Source organism: Echiichthys vipera, assembly GCF_963691815.1.
Source record: "Echiichthys vipera genome assembly, chromosome: 13".
NCBI lineage: Eukaryota > Metazoa > Chordata > Actinopteri > Perciformes > Trachinidae > Echiichthys > Echiichthys vipera.
This window is the reverse complement of record NC_139838.1, coordinates 21,463,150-21,482,132: the sequence shown is the minus strand read 5'-3', so window position 1 is coordinate 21,482,132 and position 18,983 is coordinate 21,463,150. Positions and strand designations below refer to the sequence as shown.

Genomic DNA, 18,983 nt, shown 5'->3' with positions numbered 1-18,983 from the left:
CATATAAACAGAAAAAAACTTGGATGAAGTGAGTTTGAAATTAGTTTTCTGATGTTTTATGTTTTGTGTTTTGCGCGGCCTTCCACACTGGCCTCAGGTGGGACACTGGTGCAGTGAGTTCAGCAGATATTTCTGGCTTCTTGACAGGCTTCGACACTCACTGCAGCGTGCTCAGTCTTTACTGTCAGTTCAGCTTTGTTGGCATTTCTATGGTATATATCAATACTGATTAACATGGCTGGTGATGGAGGGAAGAGCTGGTGGAGCGTATGTTGTTGAATCAGGGTCAATGTGGCAGTAATCAACATATGAGATGTAAAAGTGACCATGTGTGCAAAAAAGATGCATTAAAAAAGTGCCGGTGAGCTCGTCTATATGGAACATTTAATATTCCCGTCCAAGCTGCTAATCCCTGACTGTATACATTAAGATTTTAGTACCATTTCCATAAGAGCTTATGTCCACAGACCTGCGAGCACATCCTGAGTTAATTAAAAATCTCTCCACTTGAAATTTCCAATCAGTTTCTGATTTAGTTTGAAGTTCAAATCCTCATTAATTCTCTCCGCCTCAGTCACCAGACCTGTCAGTTGTCGTTACCACTGCCTCGTCATCTGCCACATCTCCATACACTCAGCACAGTCATTCACTGCTCTCCGCTTATCTTTCAAGAGAAGATTGTTTTTTCCTGTCTTTTCCTAATAGCCTGTCTGCAGTCGGTGTATAGTGATTAATTGCAATAGATTAAGCCCAAAGTCTGGTTTGTGAAGCGAAAATGATAAAGACTTGATGAAGACATGATTGTATGCTCGGGTGGCAAACTATAGAGCCCTTAGCTGTAGCATTTCTGCTCTCACCCTTTTGTTTAGAAATGAAATGGGCTTTTCAGATCGTTGCCAGGCAGCCGTGCATCTGGTTGCTGAATTAGGGAGATAAGATGACTTAGCAGTTAGGAAGGAGGAAGAAACATGCACAAGAAGAGACAAGAGGCTTTCTAAATGTAAAACCTCACTGTCTGTGTAGTGTGTTGGCACAGAGGAGGAAAATATAAGCTGACAGGGAAGAGGTCATGTCGGCCGTCATGGAAAATGTTGTTTGATCTTAAGAAACTTACTGACTTGTTCTGTCCTTCAGCTGGTGTAGGTGTAAGTTACCCTAGAAATCCGGAGCCTCCGGCAGCAAAATTTCAATTTGCACTGCCGTTGACTCTGGGCACTCTCCACTGGAGCTCTCTAACTATGCAAGAAAATCCTGAATCACATTTACATGCCTTTTAAAAACAAATTATATTCGGGTTAAGGTCATACTCTGGTTTCTCAAACGCCATGTGAAATCGGAGTTCTCATACCCCGGTAACAGACCTAGAGAACTCCTTCTGTACCCTGATTATTCATGCATGTAAACAGCCTTCCTGGGTTACCATTGGGTTTTGCATCTGCGCATGCTCTGTGGGTTATAACTCCCCCTCCCCACTCCGCCGCGGTGGCTTTTACCTGTAAATAAAAACAGTGGCGCTGAAAACAACGTGAAAAAAACAACAATAAAGCATTACCTATATACTGAGGGAGGACTAAACCATGGCAACTTACATCCCTTGTCATTTTGATAAAGGTGAACCAGGGAAAAAAAGCCTTATTCCAACCAGCTGTATGTTGGCATTTTCGCATTCAACCCCTGCTCATGTATACGTGGACTTCAATAATCTGATTATTCCCTGAACCGAGGAAAATCATTTTCAGGTTAGTGAGTGATGCACCGTCAAAGTCTTGATAGTAAACAACAAAGATGGCTGCGGATGATGAACAGTGGTTGTTTGAAATGGCTTTGACACTCAAACCTTTCGTTTGCAAGAAAGATGATTTTGGTGTTTTGCTAACCGGATACGGCAAAAGTTTAACTGACCAGTTAGCCCCGCTGGTTCAAAGAATGGGGCTTATTGAAAACTAGAACCGTCAACTTGTTTATTGCTCTGATTGTTGTAGCACTATCCAATTGCGTTCAGTGGTCTGGATAAATGTGGGTCTGGACTTCCAGGCTTGGTGTAAGCTGCCCAACTGCAAAAACATAAATGGTATATGAATTGCATTTCCATGATTTTGCATAACATCCGTACTTTTACTAACAAACTAAAAGGATAAAAAACACATTGAAACATTTTCACAAAACAATTTCTGTACACTTTTTAAAGCTGCTATAATCCATATTTCTGTTTTGACAGTTACAATAGATCAAATAACTGTGTGTCTGTAAAAATCCTTACTTGCAATGAGAAATCTGTTGAGAATTATTACCAGACGGGGAAAAGAAGGCAGTCTTTCACCTGTCGCTGCAGAATCACAATGACGACTCGTTCACTGCCCGTCTGAAACTGGGACAAAGCAGCTTTGTATGGCGTCTTCCAAACAGGGCGTTCTAATGCGCTGCAGGAACAAAAAACATTGCTTGCCTTATAAGCTGTCATGTAATTGAAACCTCACAGTATGATCTGAGCACCTCGTATCTCCTCTTATAACTGGAACAGTAGGGCGCAGACTGCCAGACCATTAGATAAACTATGGCATTTACCTCAGCAGCTCATCTGTTTCCTCTGCTTGTCTTTCTGGTGACACTGTTGGAGCAGCATCAATATTTCATGCAAAGATCTTTCTTTCATGCCTTTCTTTGCTCATTGAAGACCTGGCTGTGGCTTCAAGTTGTTCAATTCCCAATTCAGATGCACCCTGCTGCGCGTGCCTCGTCTCGCTAAGAATATCTCGCCTAAGTGATTCACTGTGTGACAGAAAGAGAGCAATGTGAAATGAAAGCGAGTGGAGAGTCATTTCTCACCTCTCAGAAGCAGAGTCTGTCCTCTCGAGTGAACCCTGGTACAGTTTGAGTAAATACCCAGCAGATGGTGTGATCATTAAGCAAAACAAACACTCCTTTGGTGCATGTGTTTTCTCCACAGATGGAGAAAAGTCCCTCTGTGATGTGCGGTTCATTTTGACAGTAGAATTAGGTTTCTGCTTCCTGTGACCTGAATCATATCTGCCGTCATTGAGCTTCTCTCTCCATGTCCACTGTTCCTTCTCAGCGTCCCTCCCTCCCTCCCTCCCTCCATCCTCATGTCATTTGTTGTTCTCCTTCCTTTATCTATAACAGGCCCATAAATTGGTCTGACGGGTTTGGCACAGGGCCGGCTTTGCTGGAGTCAACAGTTAAGGAGTGTGCTTTCACTGTGATTTATGCACCACCGTAGACAGTAGAGACCAGAAAGCTGCTCAGTGCTGTTTATCAGTGGATTTATGGTCGAACCGGCCGCATACTGAGCATTGTGGTGTACGAAACATTTATTTTATGGTCACTATGGCTGATAATGGTCATAAAAAGCGCTCCGTCACTTCCCCTAAGAAATGCCCCCACCCAGCTACAGACGCATACAACTTTGGCTCTTTTTCAAACGGCCATGGAGGCGAAATGGTCTTTGCACCTCAGTGAATCTCTACATGATCAGCCTCCTCAGCGCTGCCTTGTTGATTTCCCGACCCGCCAGCACTCACTGAACCATCCCTACACCAGACAGGAGGCTCGAACAAACAGTACAGTATGAGCAGCAGCAGCAGCAAAGAGTTAGGGCTCTACCGGTACATGGTTGTCTAATAAAGTCTCTCCCAAAGTTAAAGGCGGGAGAGTGAAATACACAACGATGATATATGAATTCATTTTAATCATTAAAATAGAAGAATAATGTTCTTTTTTGCTTCGCTGGTCTTGGTATACAGAAAACGTTGATTCCTTTATTCCCAAACACGTGAATATGGTGTATTTTTGTAGGTTTGGGTCCTGGGGAGACACCAAATATCTCTTTTAGGTCTTCAGTTGGAAAAATTTGGGATCCTCAGGTCTAATAGGAGGAAGTGTCCACATCTCACAACACTCTCATGTTTCTGCTCGTCTGGTAAATCTTTCATTTACATGTTTGTAACAAAGGCTTTCTGCTAAAATAAAAAACAAAACAGTCGTCTCCAGGCACAAACAAGCTGAAAACATCCCTTATGACATCATTAGGGTTATCATTTTTTTTACAAACTTATGAAAGCTCCCTCCACAGTCACAGAAGATATTACATAACTGTTTTCTCAGGCTTTGTGGTAAGTACGCTGAACTTGCTTTTTGTTTCTTGATGTTGGTTCATGCAGTGTCGAGACAGTAACAGATTAACACGTCCACGAGTTTGACTCCAGTCAGACTCCAGAACATGCAGAGGTTTATACCACTATGTTATTACAACACTGGGACATGATCATGGTGACAGTTTTATCCTCCATCTCTAGTTGTGGCAGATTCAACCTTTTCTGAAACAGTCAGCACCCCTGCTGTGCATAAGTCGTGATCTCACTGTTTTTTATTTATTTTTATTTTTTTTACTATTGCCTTATTATATATTATTATTATTGTTATCATTATTATTTACATTAGTTTATCTCATCTCATAGTTTATGTCATATCGGATGGATGGTGGAAATGGGAAATACCCATGTTTATGACTGCAGAGTTGTGTGAAATGAATTGACGATAGCCAGCTGTTAAGTCGTGATGTAACGCCTTCTTCAACGCCACAGTTCTGTGTTCCCCATTGTTTGAACATATCTGAGTAAATAAGACAATGTAAGCGTTATTTTAACGCTTTCCTATCGATGAAAATGTGTCCCACTAAAGAGAGAAGTGATTGTACTTGTTCGGCAGTTGTTGTCTGTTTTGTTTGATGCATACAGACCCATAGCACAAAATCCAATACATCTGTGTTTAATTACCTTGGATGATAGACTTTGGTCCTTTTTTGTTTGCTTTTCAGGTACTTTCATGTTATTACAGTGTTATTACAACTTTTAATGTTGGTATTATTTACCTCCAGTGTGACATGAAGGTGTCATTACCCTACATGTTGAATAAAAATACATGTTCTGTACCAAACAGCCACATATCAGCGTAGTATGTTGTTGCAATACAGAATACACAAAATGTGTCATTTGAATGAATCTGTGAATGTGCATTTTAATATTTAAAATATAATTCTTAGATATTTTTTTTTGTACCTTGAAGCATGATTTCTCAAACATTTTCAGGAGCCATCCGTGTTTGTTGAATATTATCCTGATAAATTTCAGGTTGTAACGTTTTTTACAAAATAAATACACAGCATCTTACTCTTGAAATATATTCAGTGTACACAAAAATCTTCGTTCTTAGCTGGAAGCAGCAATTCCTTAAACTCTGAAAAAGTAATTTAAGTACCAATATATCTGTGCTGTCACCTCCCATCCGTCTGTCCGTCCATGCGTGCATCTGTCTTTCCACTGGCTGTGTGACGGCGGGAGTCAGACCACATTACCGTCACTCCTCAGCCGGCTTGTCACGGCTGATGTGAACTCATCAAACGCCTCGACTCTCAGTGCAAAGGCACCACTGGGCACTCACTCTGCAGCAGAGCTGGATCACTGGGGTTAGGCTATTTCTGGAAGCATCACTGGTCCTGTTGGCTGTGTGTGTGTGTGTGTGTGTGTGTGTGTGTGTGTGTGTGTGTGTGTGTGTGTGTGTGTGTGTGTGTGTGTGTGTGTGTGTGTGTGTGTGTGTGTGTGTGTGTGTGTGTGTGTGTGTGTGTGTGTGTGTGTGTGTGTGTGTGTGTGTGTGTGTGTGTGTGTGTGTGTGTGTGTGTGTGTGTGTGGTGGAGCCACATTACTGTAAACCCACTGACTCGGCTTTGTAATGTCTGCTGCGGTTATATTTATATGTTCCTTTTATGTTCATGCCTAACAGCGTATAAACCAAACAATAACAGGGCATATGAACTCTGTAACTATTCACATACTGAGAGCAACATCATTTACAATATACAATTTAGTTTTTGTCAAGAAATGTCGATTTAAATGTCTTTTCTCACATTAATGAGGTAGTTTGTGTTGGAGGAAAAAGAATGTGTTCTTCATATGAAACATTCATAGTGCGTGCGTGCGTGCGTGCTTGTGCGTGTGGCGTGCGTGTGTGTGTGTGTGATCTTTGAGGGTGGCTCTGGTACCTTCTTGGTAATCTCTATAAACAGATACCCTGGAGAAGATTTGGGGAGCAGAAGTGTTCTGGTTCTGTAGCTCGTGTTTTAGCTTTGGTTGCATGCAGGTAATGAAATGTTATTCGGGAGCCCATCGGCTACTGTCTGACGGCTAATTATCGTTTGATTAGGTTTTTGTTATTATTTATCTGCTTTTATATGGAGATGTTTATAGAGACGCCCTCTGTCAGCTCTCAGGTTGCTAATCAGATCAGACATAATGACCGCCACTCAGAAGAGGAAGTCTTGGCCCGGATATGCGCTAACTACACCGAAAAGCCAGAAATATTAGCCGTTAACCCCAGAGGCTTAATTGTCCTCAGATTGTTACCGATGGGTTCTGAGATGATGATTTCTGATATTCACCTGCTCCAAGCTTTACGATAATGTTTGTGTGTGCGTGTGTTTTTGCGTGGGTGCGCGCATGTTTGTCCTTCCTTATTCATTCACTTATTCTGAAAGATGATACCTTATTTTATCATTTGCTCGCACTCTTCATGACCCTTTTTTATTGCTTTAAATGACGTATTCATCTCTTTCTCTTATCTTTATTGGTCCTCTTGGTACAATCAAAACAATCTTCTTCACATTTTTCCATATTTGTGTGAAAAAAATCTCTTGAAAGAAAGATGTCTGCATTTTACTGAGCACCATAAAACTCAGTGAGCTCTGTCATTCCTAAGTATGTTACATGTTCCCCCTCTGCTCTACATTGCCAAAGGCCACTTTAGTGAATAATACAGACCCTGAGGCAGCTCAGATTTCCGGTTTTACTGATGAACAACATAAAGTTATACTTCTTCTAAATCTTTGCTTTTCTTCCCACATTTTCACATGTTCCATGAAATGTTCTTGAGAGAAAAATTTGTGATACTGACAGTTTTGCAGCTTTGTTACAATCGTCCCATAACTTCACGGTTCAAGGTTCTTTATCTGTCAGGTGTACAGTGATTAAGTTAAGTATTTGTTTTCGTTGCCATGGTAAATCTTCGGCCGTTGTTGAGAGTCAGGGTGGAGGACGTGGTGGAGCCAGTCAGAAAGTTCAGGATCCAGTCACAGAGGGCAGCGTTGAGTCCAAGCTCTCTGGTCTCAGTGGTGTTGTAAACTGAACTATAGTCAATGAACAGCATTATCACATGTGTTCCTCTGGTCCAGATGGGAGACTTCAGTATCAGTATGTGAATATTTGTCTGTTTAAAGCAGTAGCCCACCCAAAATTGATCTATTTAGTATGAAACACTCGTCCTGTAGACGGATATCCTAGAGGATGAAATCTGTATGAAAGGGACCTGTAACCCAGTATTAAATCTGTGTTTGTGTGTTTTTATGTTGGCTGAGAAGTAACAAACATGTATTTGACTTTTCTGTTACTGCTGTTACTCTATAGTGATGTAATTACACAAGAGGTCACTGATGTAGTTTTTTTGTGAAGTGTCCTGGGCAATATGTATCCTGCTCACAAATCCTGTCATTTTCAGAAACTTAAACTCTCAAATATCCTTATTTTTCTTAAACATCTATTGGGCTGTACTGAATTTAATTTCTGACCAGTTTTTATGATGGAAAGTGTGTCAAAACCTCTGCATTGTACTATTTGATCACTCACTTTAATAAGCAAAAACCCTCAATTTTCCAATGGACATACACAATACATATTCTTAAACACGTATGATGATCTCGTTCTGCAACGGATCGGTCAGATTTAACTTATCACCTCACGCAGGAAAATTGTTAACCATGGCATTTTGACACAATATAATATAGAAAGGCTTATATTCAGCCATAAAAGTGCCATAAAACTATGTCCATCATGAATGGGACTACAAGATAAATGAAATGCCTGTGTAAAAGAAAGTCATTTTATTATTTGAAGTGCACTATGTGATAATGATGAACACAAAGAATCTATTTTAACAAGCACGGGAGACAAATCTTTTTAGCTCCATCTGTCTGAGGAATTCAACATCCAACCCGAGTAAATAGCGGAATAATTAGACACGCTCTGTGCTTAAAAAAAAGTCCTTTACATGAATGTGTATGCCACCTAAAACCTCCCCACAACAGCTCGCAGTGACTGAATATCTCAGATGCAGGGAGACAGATGTGCGACGAAGAGTGTGTGTGAAGCCATTCAATATTAATGAATACAACATTTTTCCGGGGTGATAAACAACGCGGATTCATTAGCCTCAAGAGAAGCTTATTACCCGACAGCGAGAACCGACTTCCTTCTTTTGTGATACATTTAGACTCTGATAGGTGAGTCATACAGGTATATGAGTTACTGCATGTCTCTGTGGGAGCACAGGAGAGAACTTTTTCTTTTGAAGAGTTTTAAGGTTTTTTTTGGCTCTGTCGTGTCGGAGCAGATGGTTGTGCCCTGTAGCAAACACTGAGGTGCTGAGTTGTGTCACTTCCTACACACAAGTGGAACAGTATAGATGCCTGATGTGGTAGAAAGATACGGTGTCTCATTCACATTTCTGTTTCATTCGTGTATCCGCGTGCTTGGTTGTTTTGATGGAAGTCATCTTTCCATTAAAACCTCTAAATTGTATTTATGTCAATTTTCTTTAACATGGAGATGTCCTTAATGATCAATAAGCATCTTTAAAACATCCATTAATGAAAATCTTAACCCTCTGTAGTGTTTCATCTCATCTCATCTTCAACCGCTTATCTGGGGCCAGACAGCAGCTTTAGCAGGGGACCCCAAACTTCCCTTTCCCGGGCCACATTAACCAGCTCTACCTGGGGGATCCCGAGGCGATCCCAGGCCAGTGTGGAGATATAATCTCTCCATGTAGTTCTGGGTCTTCCCAGAGGCCTCCTCCCAGCTGGACGTGTCTGGAACACCTCCCTAGGGAGGCGCCCAGGGGGCATCCTTACTAGATGCCCGAACCACCTCAACTGGCTCCTTTCAACGCTAAGGAGCAGCGACTCTACTCCGAGTTCCTCACGGATGGCAGAACATCTCACCCTATCCCTAAGGGAGACTCCAGCCACCCTCCTGAGAAAACCCATTTCGGCCGCTTGTACCCGCGACCTCGTTCTTTCGGTCATGACCTCCGTAGTGTTTTAACAAACTAATTTTGTTTTAAGGATTTGATGACACGTCTTAACGCAATAAAACACCAGACTTCCTACTAATTAAGTTTGTAATTCATGAGTCAACAGTGAAAACGGACACTTAAACATTTATGATTCTATGTTTTTCTTATTGTCAACAATGAAGAGACCAAATCTTTTTATACTTTCTGACTTCTCTACCCTGTATTTAGCTCTCATCCCCAAACACATCCCACTGAAGACCTACATCTTTAAAAACACGCAACAGATCTATAGTTTCATCATCTAATAAGATCAAATCATTTCTGAAAACAGCTGTGCACTGTAGCTATTTTCAGCTTCAGATTAATACACATACGATAAAATGCTTTATCGTCATTGCATGTTAAACACCAATAGTACTACATAAAATAGTAATGTAGTATTAAAAGTTAACTACTCAATATTTTGCTGTGGGGTTGCCTGAAAACAACTAGAGTGTCTACAGTGATTTTTTTTGTGTCACAGTATGTTGAGTGCTCCAGATCAAATCAAATCATGTTGATTGAAATGAAGAAACATGACACTCATGCATCGGTTTGGCTGATGTGTGATGTGTTTTTTATAGTTTCACAGTTAAGGTCTGTGGCACAGAGGAATATGATGTGTCGTTGTAGGGTTTGGTCTTTTCACAGGATTAATAAAATACTAAAACACAACCAGCAAATACATGTAATAACCTACTGAAGTTATTGTGGCTTAAAGTGAATAATTAAAAAAAATAGAAATAAAATGGCAAACATTAGAAAAGAGTCAATCCTGCCGATGTTCACTGAGTCAAACTGATAGTTTCTTTTAAACCTAATGATAGGGCTGTACCGAATTATTATTATTTTTTTTACATTTAAAGCTTCAATTAAGGTTTTCAAATGAAGCTTTAAATGTCTGTTTTCATATTTTATGATGTTATGAACCTAAAATAATATGCTAAATGTGGTTCTATTTTATAAATGTATTTATGGTGCTGTTAGATTGCATTCGTACAGGTGCGTGCCTCGCTTTGTGTCCGACAGTGGGAGAGCAAACACTGAAAATGTTAGATTGAATACAGATTGAAGCAGAATATTTCATTACACAAGAATATAACATCCGTCTTTCTTCAGTGAAGTTTGACTTTTGGACTTTACAGACTTTACAGTGCTCTAGCGCTGTTGGAAATGTTTGGATCTCAGCAGTCGGAAAGCATTCAAATGTTGATTTCATAATTTAAACGTCAACATTATGAACAAAGCTTTGAACTGTTAGGTAAAGCCCTACACACTGATTTACTGTAAGTTACTCACCAGTAGGTAGGCTGGCCAAGAGATGCAGTCACAGGACTCATCGCCTCCTCTGATACACATCAGCCTCCGCCTGTGACTAGCTGATAATGTATTTATGAAACAATCCGATCAATGTTACTGTTGATTATGTATTTTAATGCTGTACATCCCTGTTGTCCCCCAGGTGATGTCCCAAGCAGAGGGCCAACAGAAGAACCTGGTCCAGTCCATCGACTCTCTACCCACGAGAGGCCCTCTGTCGTGTCTGGACCAGGACCTTCTGCTGCTCAAAGCCACGTCGGCTGCCACCCTCAGCTGCCTGGGAGAGTGCCTGAATATCCTCCAGAAGAGCCACAGCCAGGCACCGCCTCAGTCCCAGTGCAACTACACCGCCCACGGAGCCCCCTCCGGTGAGTCCCCGCCCGGGCCCGTTCCAGTGCTTCTGCTGGAGCCCCCGACCCCTCCATCTCCCCTATCCCTCTTGTCTTTCCAGTCCCTTCCTCCAGAGCCCAGCAGCAGCGGCAAGGGCCAGCTGGGGCAGCTGGACTGTGGCTCTTGTCCCTGCCTGATGGGTACCATGAACTTCAATGTTTGTAGTAAATGTTGTTGAATGTTGCATTTGTGTGTTGAATTGTTTATTTAGTTCCATTTGTGTTCTTTGTCATAGTTTGTAGTTGTCAGTGTTGTTCTGTGTTCTTTTCAATTCATTATTGTCTCTTCAATGTCGTCGATTGCATTGAAATGCCAATAGTTCCCAAATGGTAGTGTCAAGTACAAGCATGAATGTGAAGTGTGTATGAACATGATTTTACTGTCAATATTATTTACAGAATCCTTGAAAGCATTTCAGACTGTCTCCCTACGTGCATGCGGAGGAAAAACAAATGAGAGTTTTTGTGTGAATGATTAAATACAATGACTAATACTATGCACTTTTAAATCTCCTCAAAGGATTAAGTCTTTGCCAAAGGAATCCACACTGGTGCCTAAAATGTCAGACCTCTGCCATGTTTAACCCTCTCTGTGCCAGATCACTATGGATCCAATAAAGTTGTTTCTATTTAAACCATTTTCAGGCTGAGGGTGGTTCTATTGGCATAACACGAGAGGATTAGGATTAGGGAAGCGTGCCTACAGGTGGACCCCAAATACAGAACAAGAACACACTCTGTTAAGAGTGTGTTCATCAAACATCATGGACTAATCCTTATTTTCCCTAAACACAGAGGAATATTTATAATCCATGTACAGTCTCCAAGTTGCTACAGAACAACAACATAAATGTTTTCTCCAGGAAAGATGAGTAGAGCTCATTTCTAGTATGCCACTGAAAACACTCTGTTCACCTGTAGGCCTGAAAGGTGGCTCTGAAAATGTGTAGCTTGCTCTTTTTGTGGAATATGGCAGATGTAGTTTGTTTGAATTCACAGCAGTTACAGTCGATCCCAATGGTCACGCACGATTCAAGGCAAAGCGGGTCTTTTTTTTACGCTTAGAAACGTCACAAAACAACACTTGCGGCACTTTCCAATCCACTTTTCTGCTGTTCAACTTCAAGCTCTGGAAATGTAGATGTTCAAAACTGACATTGCCAAATAGATAATAATACACTAATGGCGTTTTTCCACTGCATGGTATCGACTCCACGCTGCACACCAGGCTTCACGGCACTGCAGCGGCCACTCGCTTTAAGGTGTGTCTTCAATGGCATCGCTTTAGGGCCTTCATCTCCACGGTAGCTCTGTGGATTTTGGCCGTGTCTTTTTTTTTTAAACGTCATAAAAGTTATTACACAGAAACCACTGAGAGTGAATCTTGGATTATGGTTACGGTGTTATGGATGTTACTTTTAATATACCGTCGGTGTTACAGTGTTTTCATTCCTGTGTCCCTGCTCTTAACACCGCCGCTAGACAATACCCGTATTTTTAATAACCATGTTTTTGTTGTGTCTTCTTGGTCCGGATCCATTGTAACTGCTGTGAATCCAAATTGACAACAGCTGCCGTCTTTTAAACCCTACAGGTGCATGTTTTCGGAGTGTTTAAGCCGAGAAGTTGTGGTCCACCTCCATCTATGACTCTAGGAAGGTCTTTTGGGGTTCTGGGTTTGGGAGGGTGCCGGATGCCAATCTGCCGGTCCTCACAGCTTGTTGGTCTTCTCTTTGCGCCAACAGTCACTCTGCCCTGTACCTGTTCATCAGACAGGGGGTGGTGTGGAGTGGGACCCCCGGGCCGCAAGTACAAACCTCTTTCCTTCCGCTGCCTGGCTGATAAGTCCTGTGGGGGTCCAGCTGCTCCCCGCTTCCGGCATGTACCCCCCACACCTCAGTGAGGAGTTTTTTTTGTTAGGATCATCGGGTTTTGCCGAGTGATGGGTAGTGTGGTTCATTGGCATGAGCAGCATCCAGATTTGATGCAGCTGATAAAGGGAGTGTCTGGCTGGTCGGTTGGTTGGTTGAATGGTTTTGTTACGCCCACACAGGAAAAGCTTTGCCACTGCATGGGCAAGATAACTCTTTTGGTAGAGAGCCGAGCATGAGGTTGGACTGAGTTTGGCTGGCACGTTTGTCCCTCCAGGCTCCTATTACTACACAACCAGAGCAGCTTGTCTGAGTCAGCTCTAGTAATCGCAAAGACAGTGAAGGAACTTGAAGGATCTTTGTAAACTCCACCAAAAACCTGCCAGTCACAAACCAGACGCATATTATCAGCTGATCACGGAGGATCTCTGCTGCTCGCTCTAGCTCCCCCTCTGTCACTGCAATAAAGAGCTTGAAGCCCAACCCCTTGTCTCTTTCACCCCACACGCAGAACTTTTTCCTTTAAGGAAATGAATATCCATAAAGGAAATTTACTTTGCAACTATCCCCCTTGCAGCTTAACATTAAAAAATACAGAAAAGAAAACTGACAAAAGGAACGCGTAGGGCAAGAGTTGGATGTGAAAACATCCTTAAATCTGAATCGATGTCACAGCCCAGAAATGGAAGGAAAAGCCATTGGAAACATCTACTGCATGAATGTTTGTCTCCTCACTGTTTGGTCTGCGACAGCCTTTTGATTCACCTGCATGCCTCGATCCAATGGCCCAGACACCCACCTGCAGTGTTTCTGCTTCTGGTGCTTCACTGTGACATCTCAGAGAAAGAATCCAAGTAGAAGAATCCCTCATAAAGTGTGTTTGTAAACCAGATACTTATAAACACATTGGCAATTTCCAGAAAGGTTCCCCCTAAAGATCTATCTTGTAATGAACTATCAGGATGTTATTAACCTCCACATGTCTTGAGAATAACCTTTTCAAAAAATTCAATTTTCACTACACTTACAACTCACTCGCACTTCATTCGCCCTCGGGCAGAGCCACTCCTTCTCACGTCTCCATTGTGTAGGAGTCCAGTGTCATTGGAGGAGGTTCACTAACGCTTTTCAGGTTCCTGTCACTCAAACTGTCAGTTGACAAAAGCGCAGACCCGGCCTGAGGGCTATTTCATCTCATTTTGTTGAGACAGACTCGCCTCAGGCTCTCCAGCGTGTTGACTTGTGTCAGCACAGCTTGCTTCCCACTAATGGATATCAAAGAACGGCCTCTTGGTGCATTAGACTTTTAACCCGATTTGTGAGTTGGGGCTGGAGCGGAGAAGGGCCTGTGGTACCGCTCCATTAACAGTACTCTGAAATGTGATCTACTACTGTGATGTATATAAGAAGCTTTTAAATAAGGAAACTTGGAGCTTGGTTATATATACTTTTTTTCATGTGAGTGAAGGTTGATCACATTATCTTTAGATGAGGTTCTGATGAGCACAGGAATAGTCTGATGTTTTTAAAGGGTGTAGTGTTGTTTAGCAGAACTCCAGTAAGGAGCCTTTCAGTTTGTAGCGTAACTAGGACTCTTTTATCAATTATCTTTGTTTTAATTTGGACAGTCAAACCGGATTTGCATGTTAAGTAAGAATATAGACTGTAAAGCAACCCTTTATTGAACTGATTATTGACAGGTTTCAGCAGGTTAGCTCTAGGAAATGTGCAACACTTCTTGCGGACACTCGATGTCAAACAAAAGCCAGAGACTGTATCGTATTAACACTTAAGCAGAAAGCAAAAGAGAAATGTATTTTGGAATCTGACCTCTTGCTGCGTTCCAGTTGAACCAGGAAGTGGGAAATTTTTATTGGCTCATCTCCTGAAGTTGGAATTTCCGAGTTTCCAGTCGGAGTCCCTCACTTCTGTTTTATTTGTTATTAAATAAACATACACACAGCTTATCCTTCATCTGTGGACATGTTTCTACAGTGTTTGTAAGCACAAAATAGAGCATATAAATTTGTAGAAGCTGGTAATGCTAACAATGACTAAATCTGTTAAAAACAATGGTATTTGGGTCTGGGTCGAGGGAGTCCGCAGCTGCCTATTCTGGAGAACGCTCACTTTGCAGCTATTTAAATTTATCGGGCTAAATTTCCCCAGAAGTACACAGCACACTGACTGACAAAAAACAAAACAAACAACTGCTCCACTTGAAGAATCTCAGTCAACTGAGGGGTCCTCCACTGATGATTAAAAGCAGTCCTAATTGTAACCATGGGTTTCTCTGAAATAATGCAGTTGAGACTTTTCACCGTACCACATTACATCATTTTGTAACTTATTGACCTGTAATTCAAGCTGAGACGACTTTGAAATTAGCAATTGTTCGATGCGTGTCTAAAGAAAATCCACATTACGTATATCTCAGTATGGCAAAATTCCACGTAAAATCAAATTGATTTTGATTAATTCATTTGGACATTAGAATTTCATAATACAGTATGTTCATAATGAATAACTTGCAATAACCTACTATGGCTGTTCCCATCGGCCTCAGCTAGACTTTTCTTTTGGCGTAGCAAGTGTTAGCATCTTAACACTGTATTTCAACTGATTTTGCTTATCAGTGTAAATTACGGCCCCTTCACCAGACAATCCGTTCCCTGTAGGTGAAGACAGCTGAGATCACATTATGTATTGATTTTTAAGTGGCTGCACAGTAACATATGATCTTGTTTCAAGGCTCAGTTACAGCACCAGAAAGACTGCACTGTACACTGTACGTGTCGGTTTATAACATTTCTGCAGAAAGTTTTATTGCGTGTGGCTCGGAGTCAAAATGAATCATCCTTTCTATACTGTATGTCTGGCCTTGGTTGAGTCAATAAAAGTCACACAAGCGCACACACACACACACACACACACACACACACACACACACACACACACACACACACACACACACACACACACACACACACACACACACACACACACACACTCACACAATTTCCTGGAGTCCAGTCCCTGTCAATAACACAGCCTCAGTGCAGTATCATTTATGAGAACTTTAATATTGAATGTCAGAAATAGTGTGATATGAGTTTCCTCCCCAGTCCCTCTCTCATTCTTAATTTCCTCCAACACAGAATGAAGCATTAACACACACAAACCAACAGTACAGATAATATAATCCTATCAGATAGTGAAATCCTGAGCATCTCCCCCTCCCTGTTGTTGACTAACCTTGTCGTTTTTCAGATGGTGTTCCTGTGTGGACTGTACCAAAGTCGCCCTCAGGGGAGCAGTTGAAGAACGGAGGTCTGACTCCTCTACGATCAGCCGAGCCCTCTCCGGTCTTCAGGAAAAGGAGTCTGTCCCATGGTGCTGAGGTGAGAAACATAACATCATGTTGTCAGATATCTCCTCGGTCCTCCGTCTTGCTCTTCACTCTTCCTCTGTTGTCTTGGTCTGTTAGAGATCTGAGTTTATTGTGTCTCAAATGTTGGACCCAAACCCCTGTGGAGCTGCACAGTTAATCCAGGAGATATTGGAACTGAAATACTATCCTCTCTATTTCTGACCGGGACAGTGTTTCTGACAGTTGGTTGGATGGTTGTCAAGAAACTCATTTTCCATTTAGTCATTGGTTGGCTGGTGCTTTTGTCCAAGGTTACAGGTTAACGCAGAAATGCAGAAGTGCTGGACATGGAAATTTGGTTTACAAAGTTTTGCTTTTATTGGATAGTGAGTGTAAACTGACTCGCCAGATGGTAGCCATCATTGGAAACTAGTTTTTAAACAGGGAAGGAACTTTCAAAACATATCCAGCAGGTGATTGGATGAACCATCCCTCTATCACATGCTGTGGAAGTCAATCAGGAGAAGAGAGAGAACAGCTTTTCCATCGATAAAAGCCTTCAGAGCAGTTCTTTATTCTTATCTCAGTGAAGAAATACTCTCCAGTTCTGATTAAACTGATGCTACTGCAGCATCTATGCTAACCTCTTTAGGAACCGCCATTGTTGTTTTGAGCAAACACTCAACTGTCAGTAGCTCCTCACAAGAGGGTGATTGGTCGGATCGATCACTGTGGTCTGAAACACAAACCTATTTCTTGGAGCCTGAGAAGATACCTTTGTGTGGTATGTTCTGCTAAAGCTGCTGCCCCCGCGACCAGACCCCGAATAAGCAGTTGAAGCTGAGATGAGATGATGAGATGTTCTTACATGATATTGTGATAATGCAGCTTGAATGTGTAGTTGCAGACAATACAAATAGAGAGAGAGACACGCAGCTGAGGTCACCACTGACATTTATATGGTATGCGTTCTAATATTAGTCAACCACGCACTGCAAGCTTTTAATCCTGGGAAACTATCCTCAGTTCTTCCTCAGTCATTGTTAAACAAACCCTCTGGTTATTTTTTTGTTTTATGCAAACCAATAAATTAATGCATGTTTTTCATATTTTACATACTGCTAACATTTACAATTTTAGATTGATTTCCTATTTGCCATTGTTTGAATGACTTTAGCCCATAAGGGAATTAATTTGCACACACTTGAAACTTGATGATGCCGTCCATCACAGTGAACATTTCACCTCCTTTTTTTCTAGCCAAAGTTATTATTATTGTTGTTATTATTATTATTATTATTATTATTATTAGTGTGTTTTGTCGCTGTCCTGTGAAAAACATGGCTCTCCAAATTTGGACAGTTTTTAAAAAAACAGCCTTTGGATTTATTTTATTATGTTTCTGTTCCTTTATTTAAACCTTTCAAAACACATTGGATGAACCTGAAAAAAGACTTTGTCACAAAGCTGAAAACGCACCTTTTTCCAACTCATTAAAAGTGAACATTTTAAAGGTGTGTGGTTTTGACGAGACAGCGAGGATTGCAGGCAGGGTCAGCTCCTGAAAGTTACAATTATAAGCTTTGTTTTCAGAAAATTCAACTTGGATAACAATATATGAGCAAACATGGACAAAATTAAAGAAAAGGCTTCAGAATATTGTCCATTCCTAAATTTAATAAGTCGATAATAAGCAGCAGCTAAGTCTCAAGTATTTGATGTCAGACTTTAAAAAAGCCCTTGTAGCCAACAAACTCATTTTCAAAACAGTGCATGCTCTACTATTTTACATTACCAGATCTTAAAACAATGAAGCTAACTTAAAATGTGCTATGAGTAATTACCTTTTCAAAGCACTGTAAGTTGATTCTCATGCCGTAGTGAATTGAATTAAAACCCAAAAGCTAGAAGAGGAAACGTTGTGAAAAATCTGAATGAACTGAACCACTCATTCATTCCAGTGAACAAATCTGTGCTGGTGATGATGGTGAGCAAGTGGTTTTCTGGATTTCTGCCCCATTTTCTTTTCATTCCCTCCTGTTTGTCCGTGTTGCCCAGCAAGTGAAGCACTCAACGCTTCTGAAAGTTTTAGCAGAGCTGCTGTCAAATAAGTGGGTCACGGAGTATGGAGCTGGAACTGAGCCGATCCCAGGAGGGCACTCATGAATTCCTGCCTGGCCTGCTGCAGAGAGGGGCTGTCTAACTATTCGGACCACCCTGCATCAGTGACAGGACTTATTTGTGCAGGCCAGTCGGCTGAGAAGGCTTTACTCTGTCCCAAATACAAAGCATAGTTTTGTTAAAATGCTGATTGTTATTAATTCATTTCTACTTTTGGTGGTGTGTTTTCCTTGTTTCCATGGGTACCTTGGAAACATAGATTGTTTGAGCAGCCTGGGCAGTGTTGGCAGCCTACTGGTATTGTAATTTTTAAAAAGATGCCTAGCCCTGATAATAAGGTAACAGAATTAACGAAGTATCGATGTCAAATTAGGGTGATTTCACACCTAAAGTTTGTTTGCTTTGTTCTCATTCAGGGGCTAAAATTAGACCAATGTTGCATTTGTGCCTTGGTTTGTTTGTGTCATATATTACACCAGCTGTACCATCTAGGCTTAAACCTTCTTGCATAAACTGGGTGTAAATCTTACGCCTAGTCAGTAGCAGGCTTAAAGTCAAGATCTCTGCCGTTTCATTCATCACCAGCCTGTGAATGTTTCACAACACAAAAGCCACACATTTGGCTTTTCTCAGCAGTCTGATTTTTATCTAGTTAACTTACAATCATGAACACTTCACACTTCTGTCACTTCAGCTTGATGAACGAGCGTCCAAACTAACGTTCACTGGTGAAAA

General features: G+C 41.4%; 1 protein-coding gene across 1 annotated transcript in view; it reads left to right on the top strand.

The window, feature by feature from the left end:
- The window catches only part of osbpl10a (oxysterol binding protein-like 10a), a gene marked incomplete at its 5' end in the record, with an annotated part of 70,744 nt that overhangs the window by 28,252 nt on the left and 23,509 nt on the right, over positions 1-18,983 (top strand). The window contains 2 exons of the mRNA XM_083926190.1: positions 10,640-10,865; positions 16,028-16,158. Of these exons, the coding sequence (XP_083782316.1) occupies positions 10,640-10,865; positions 16,028-16,158 (357 nt within the window). The remainder of the gene's footprint in view (positions 1-10,639; positions 10,866-16,027; positions 16,159-18,983) is intronic.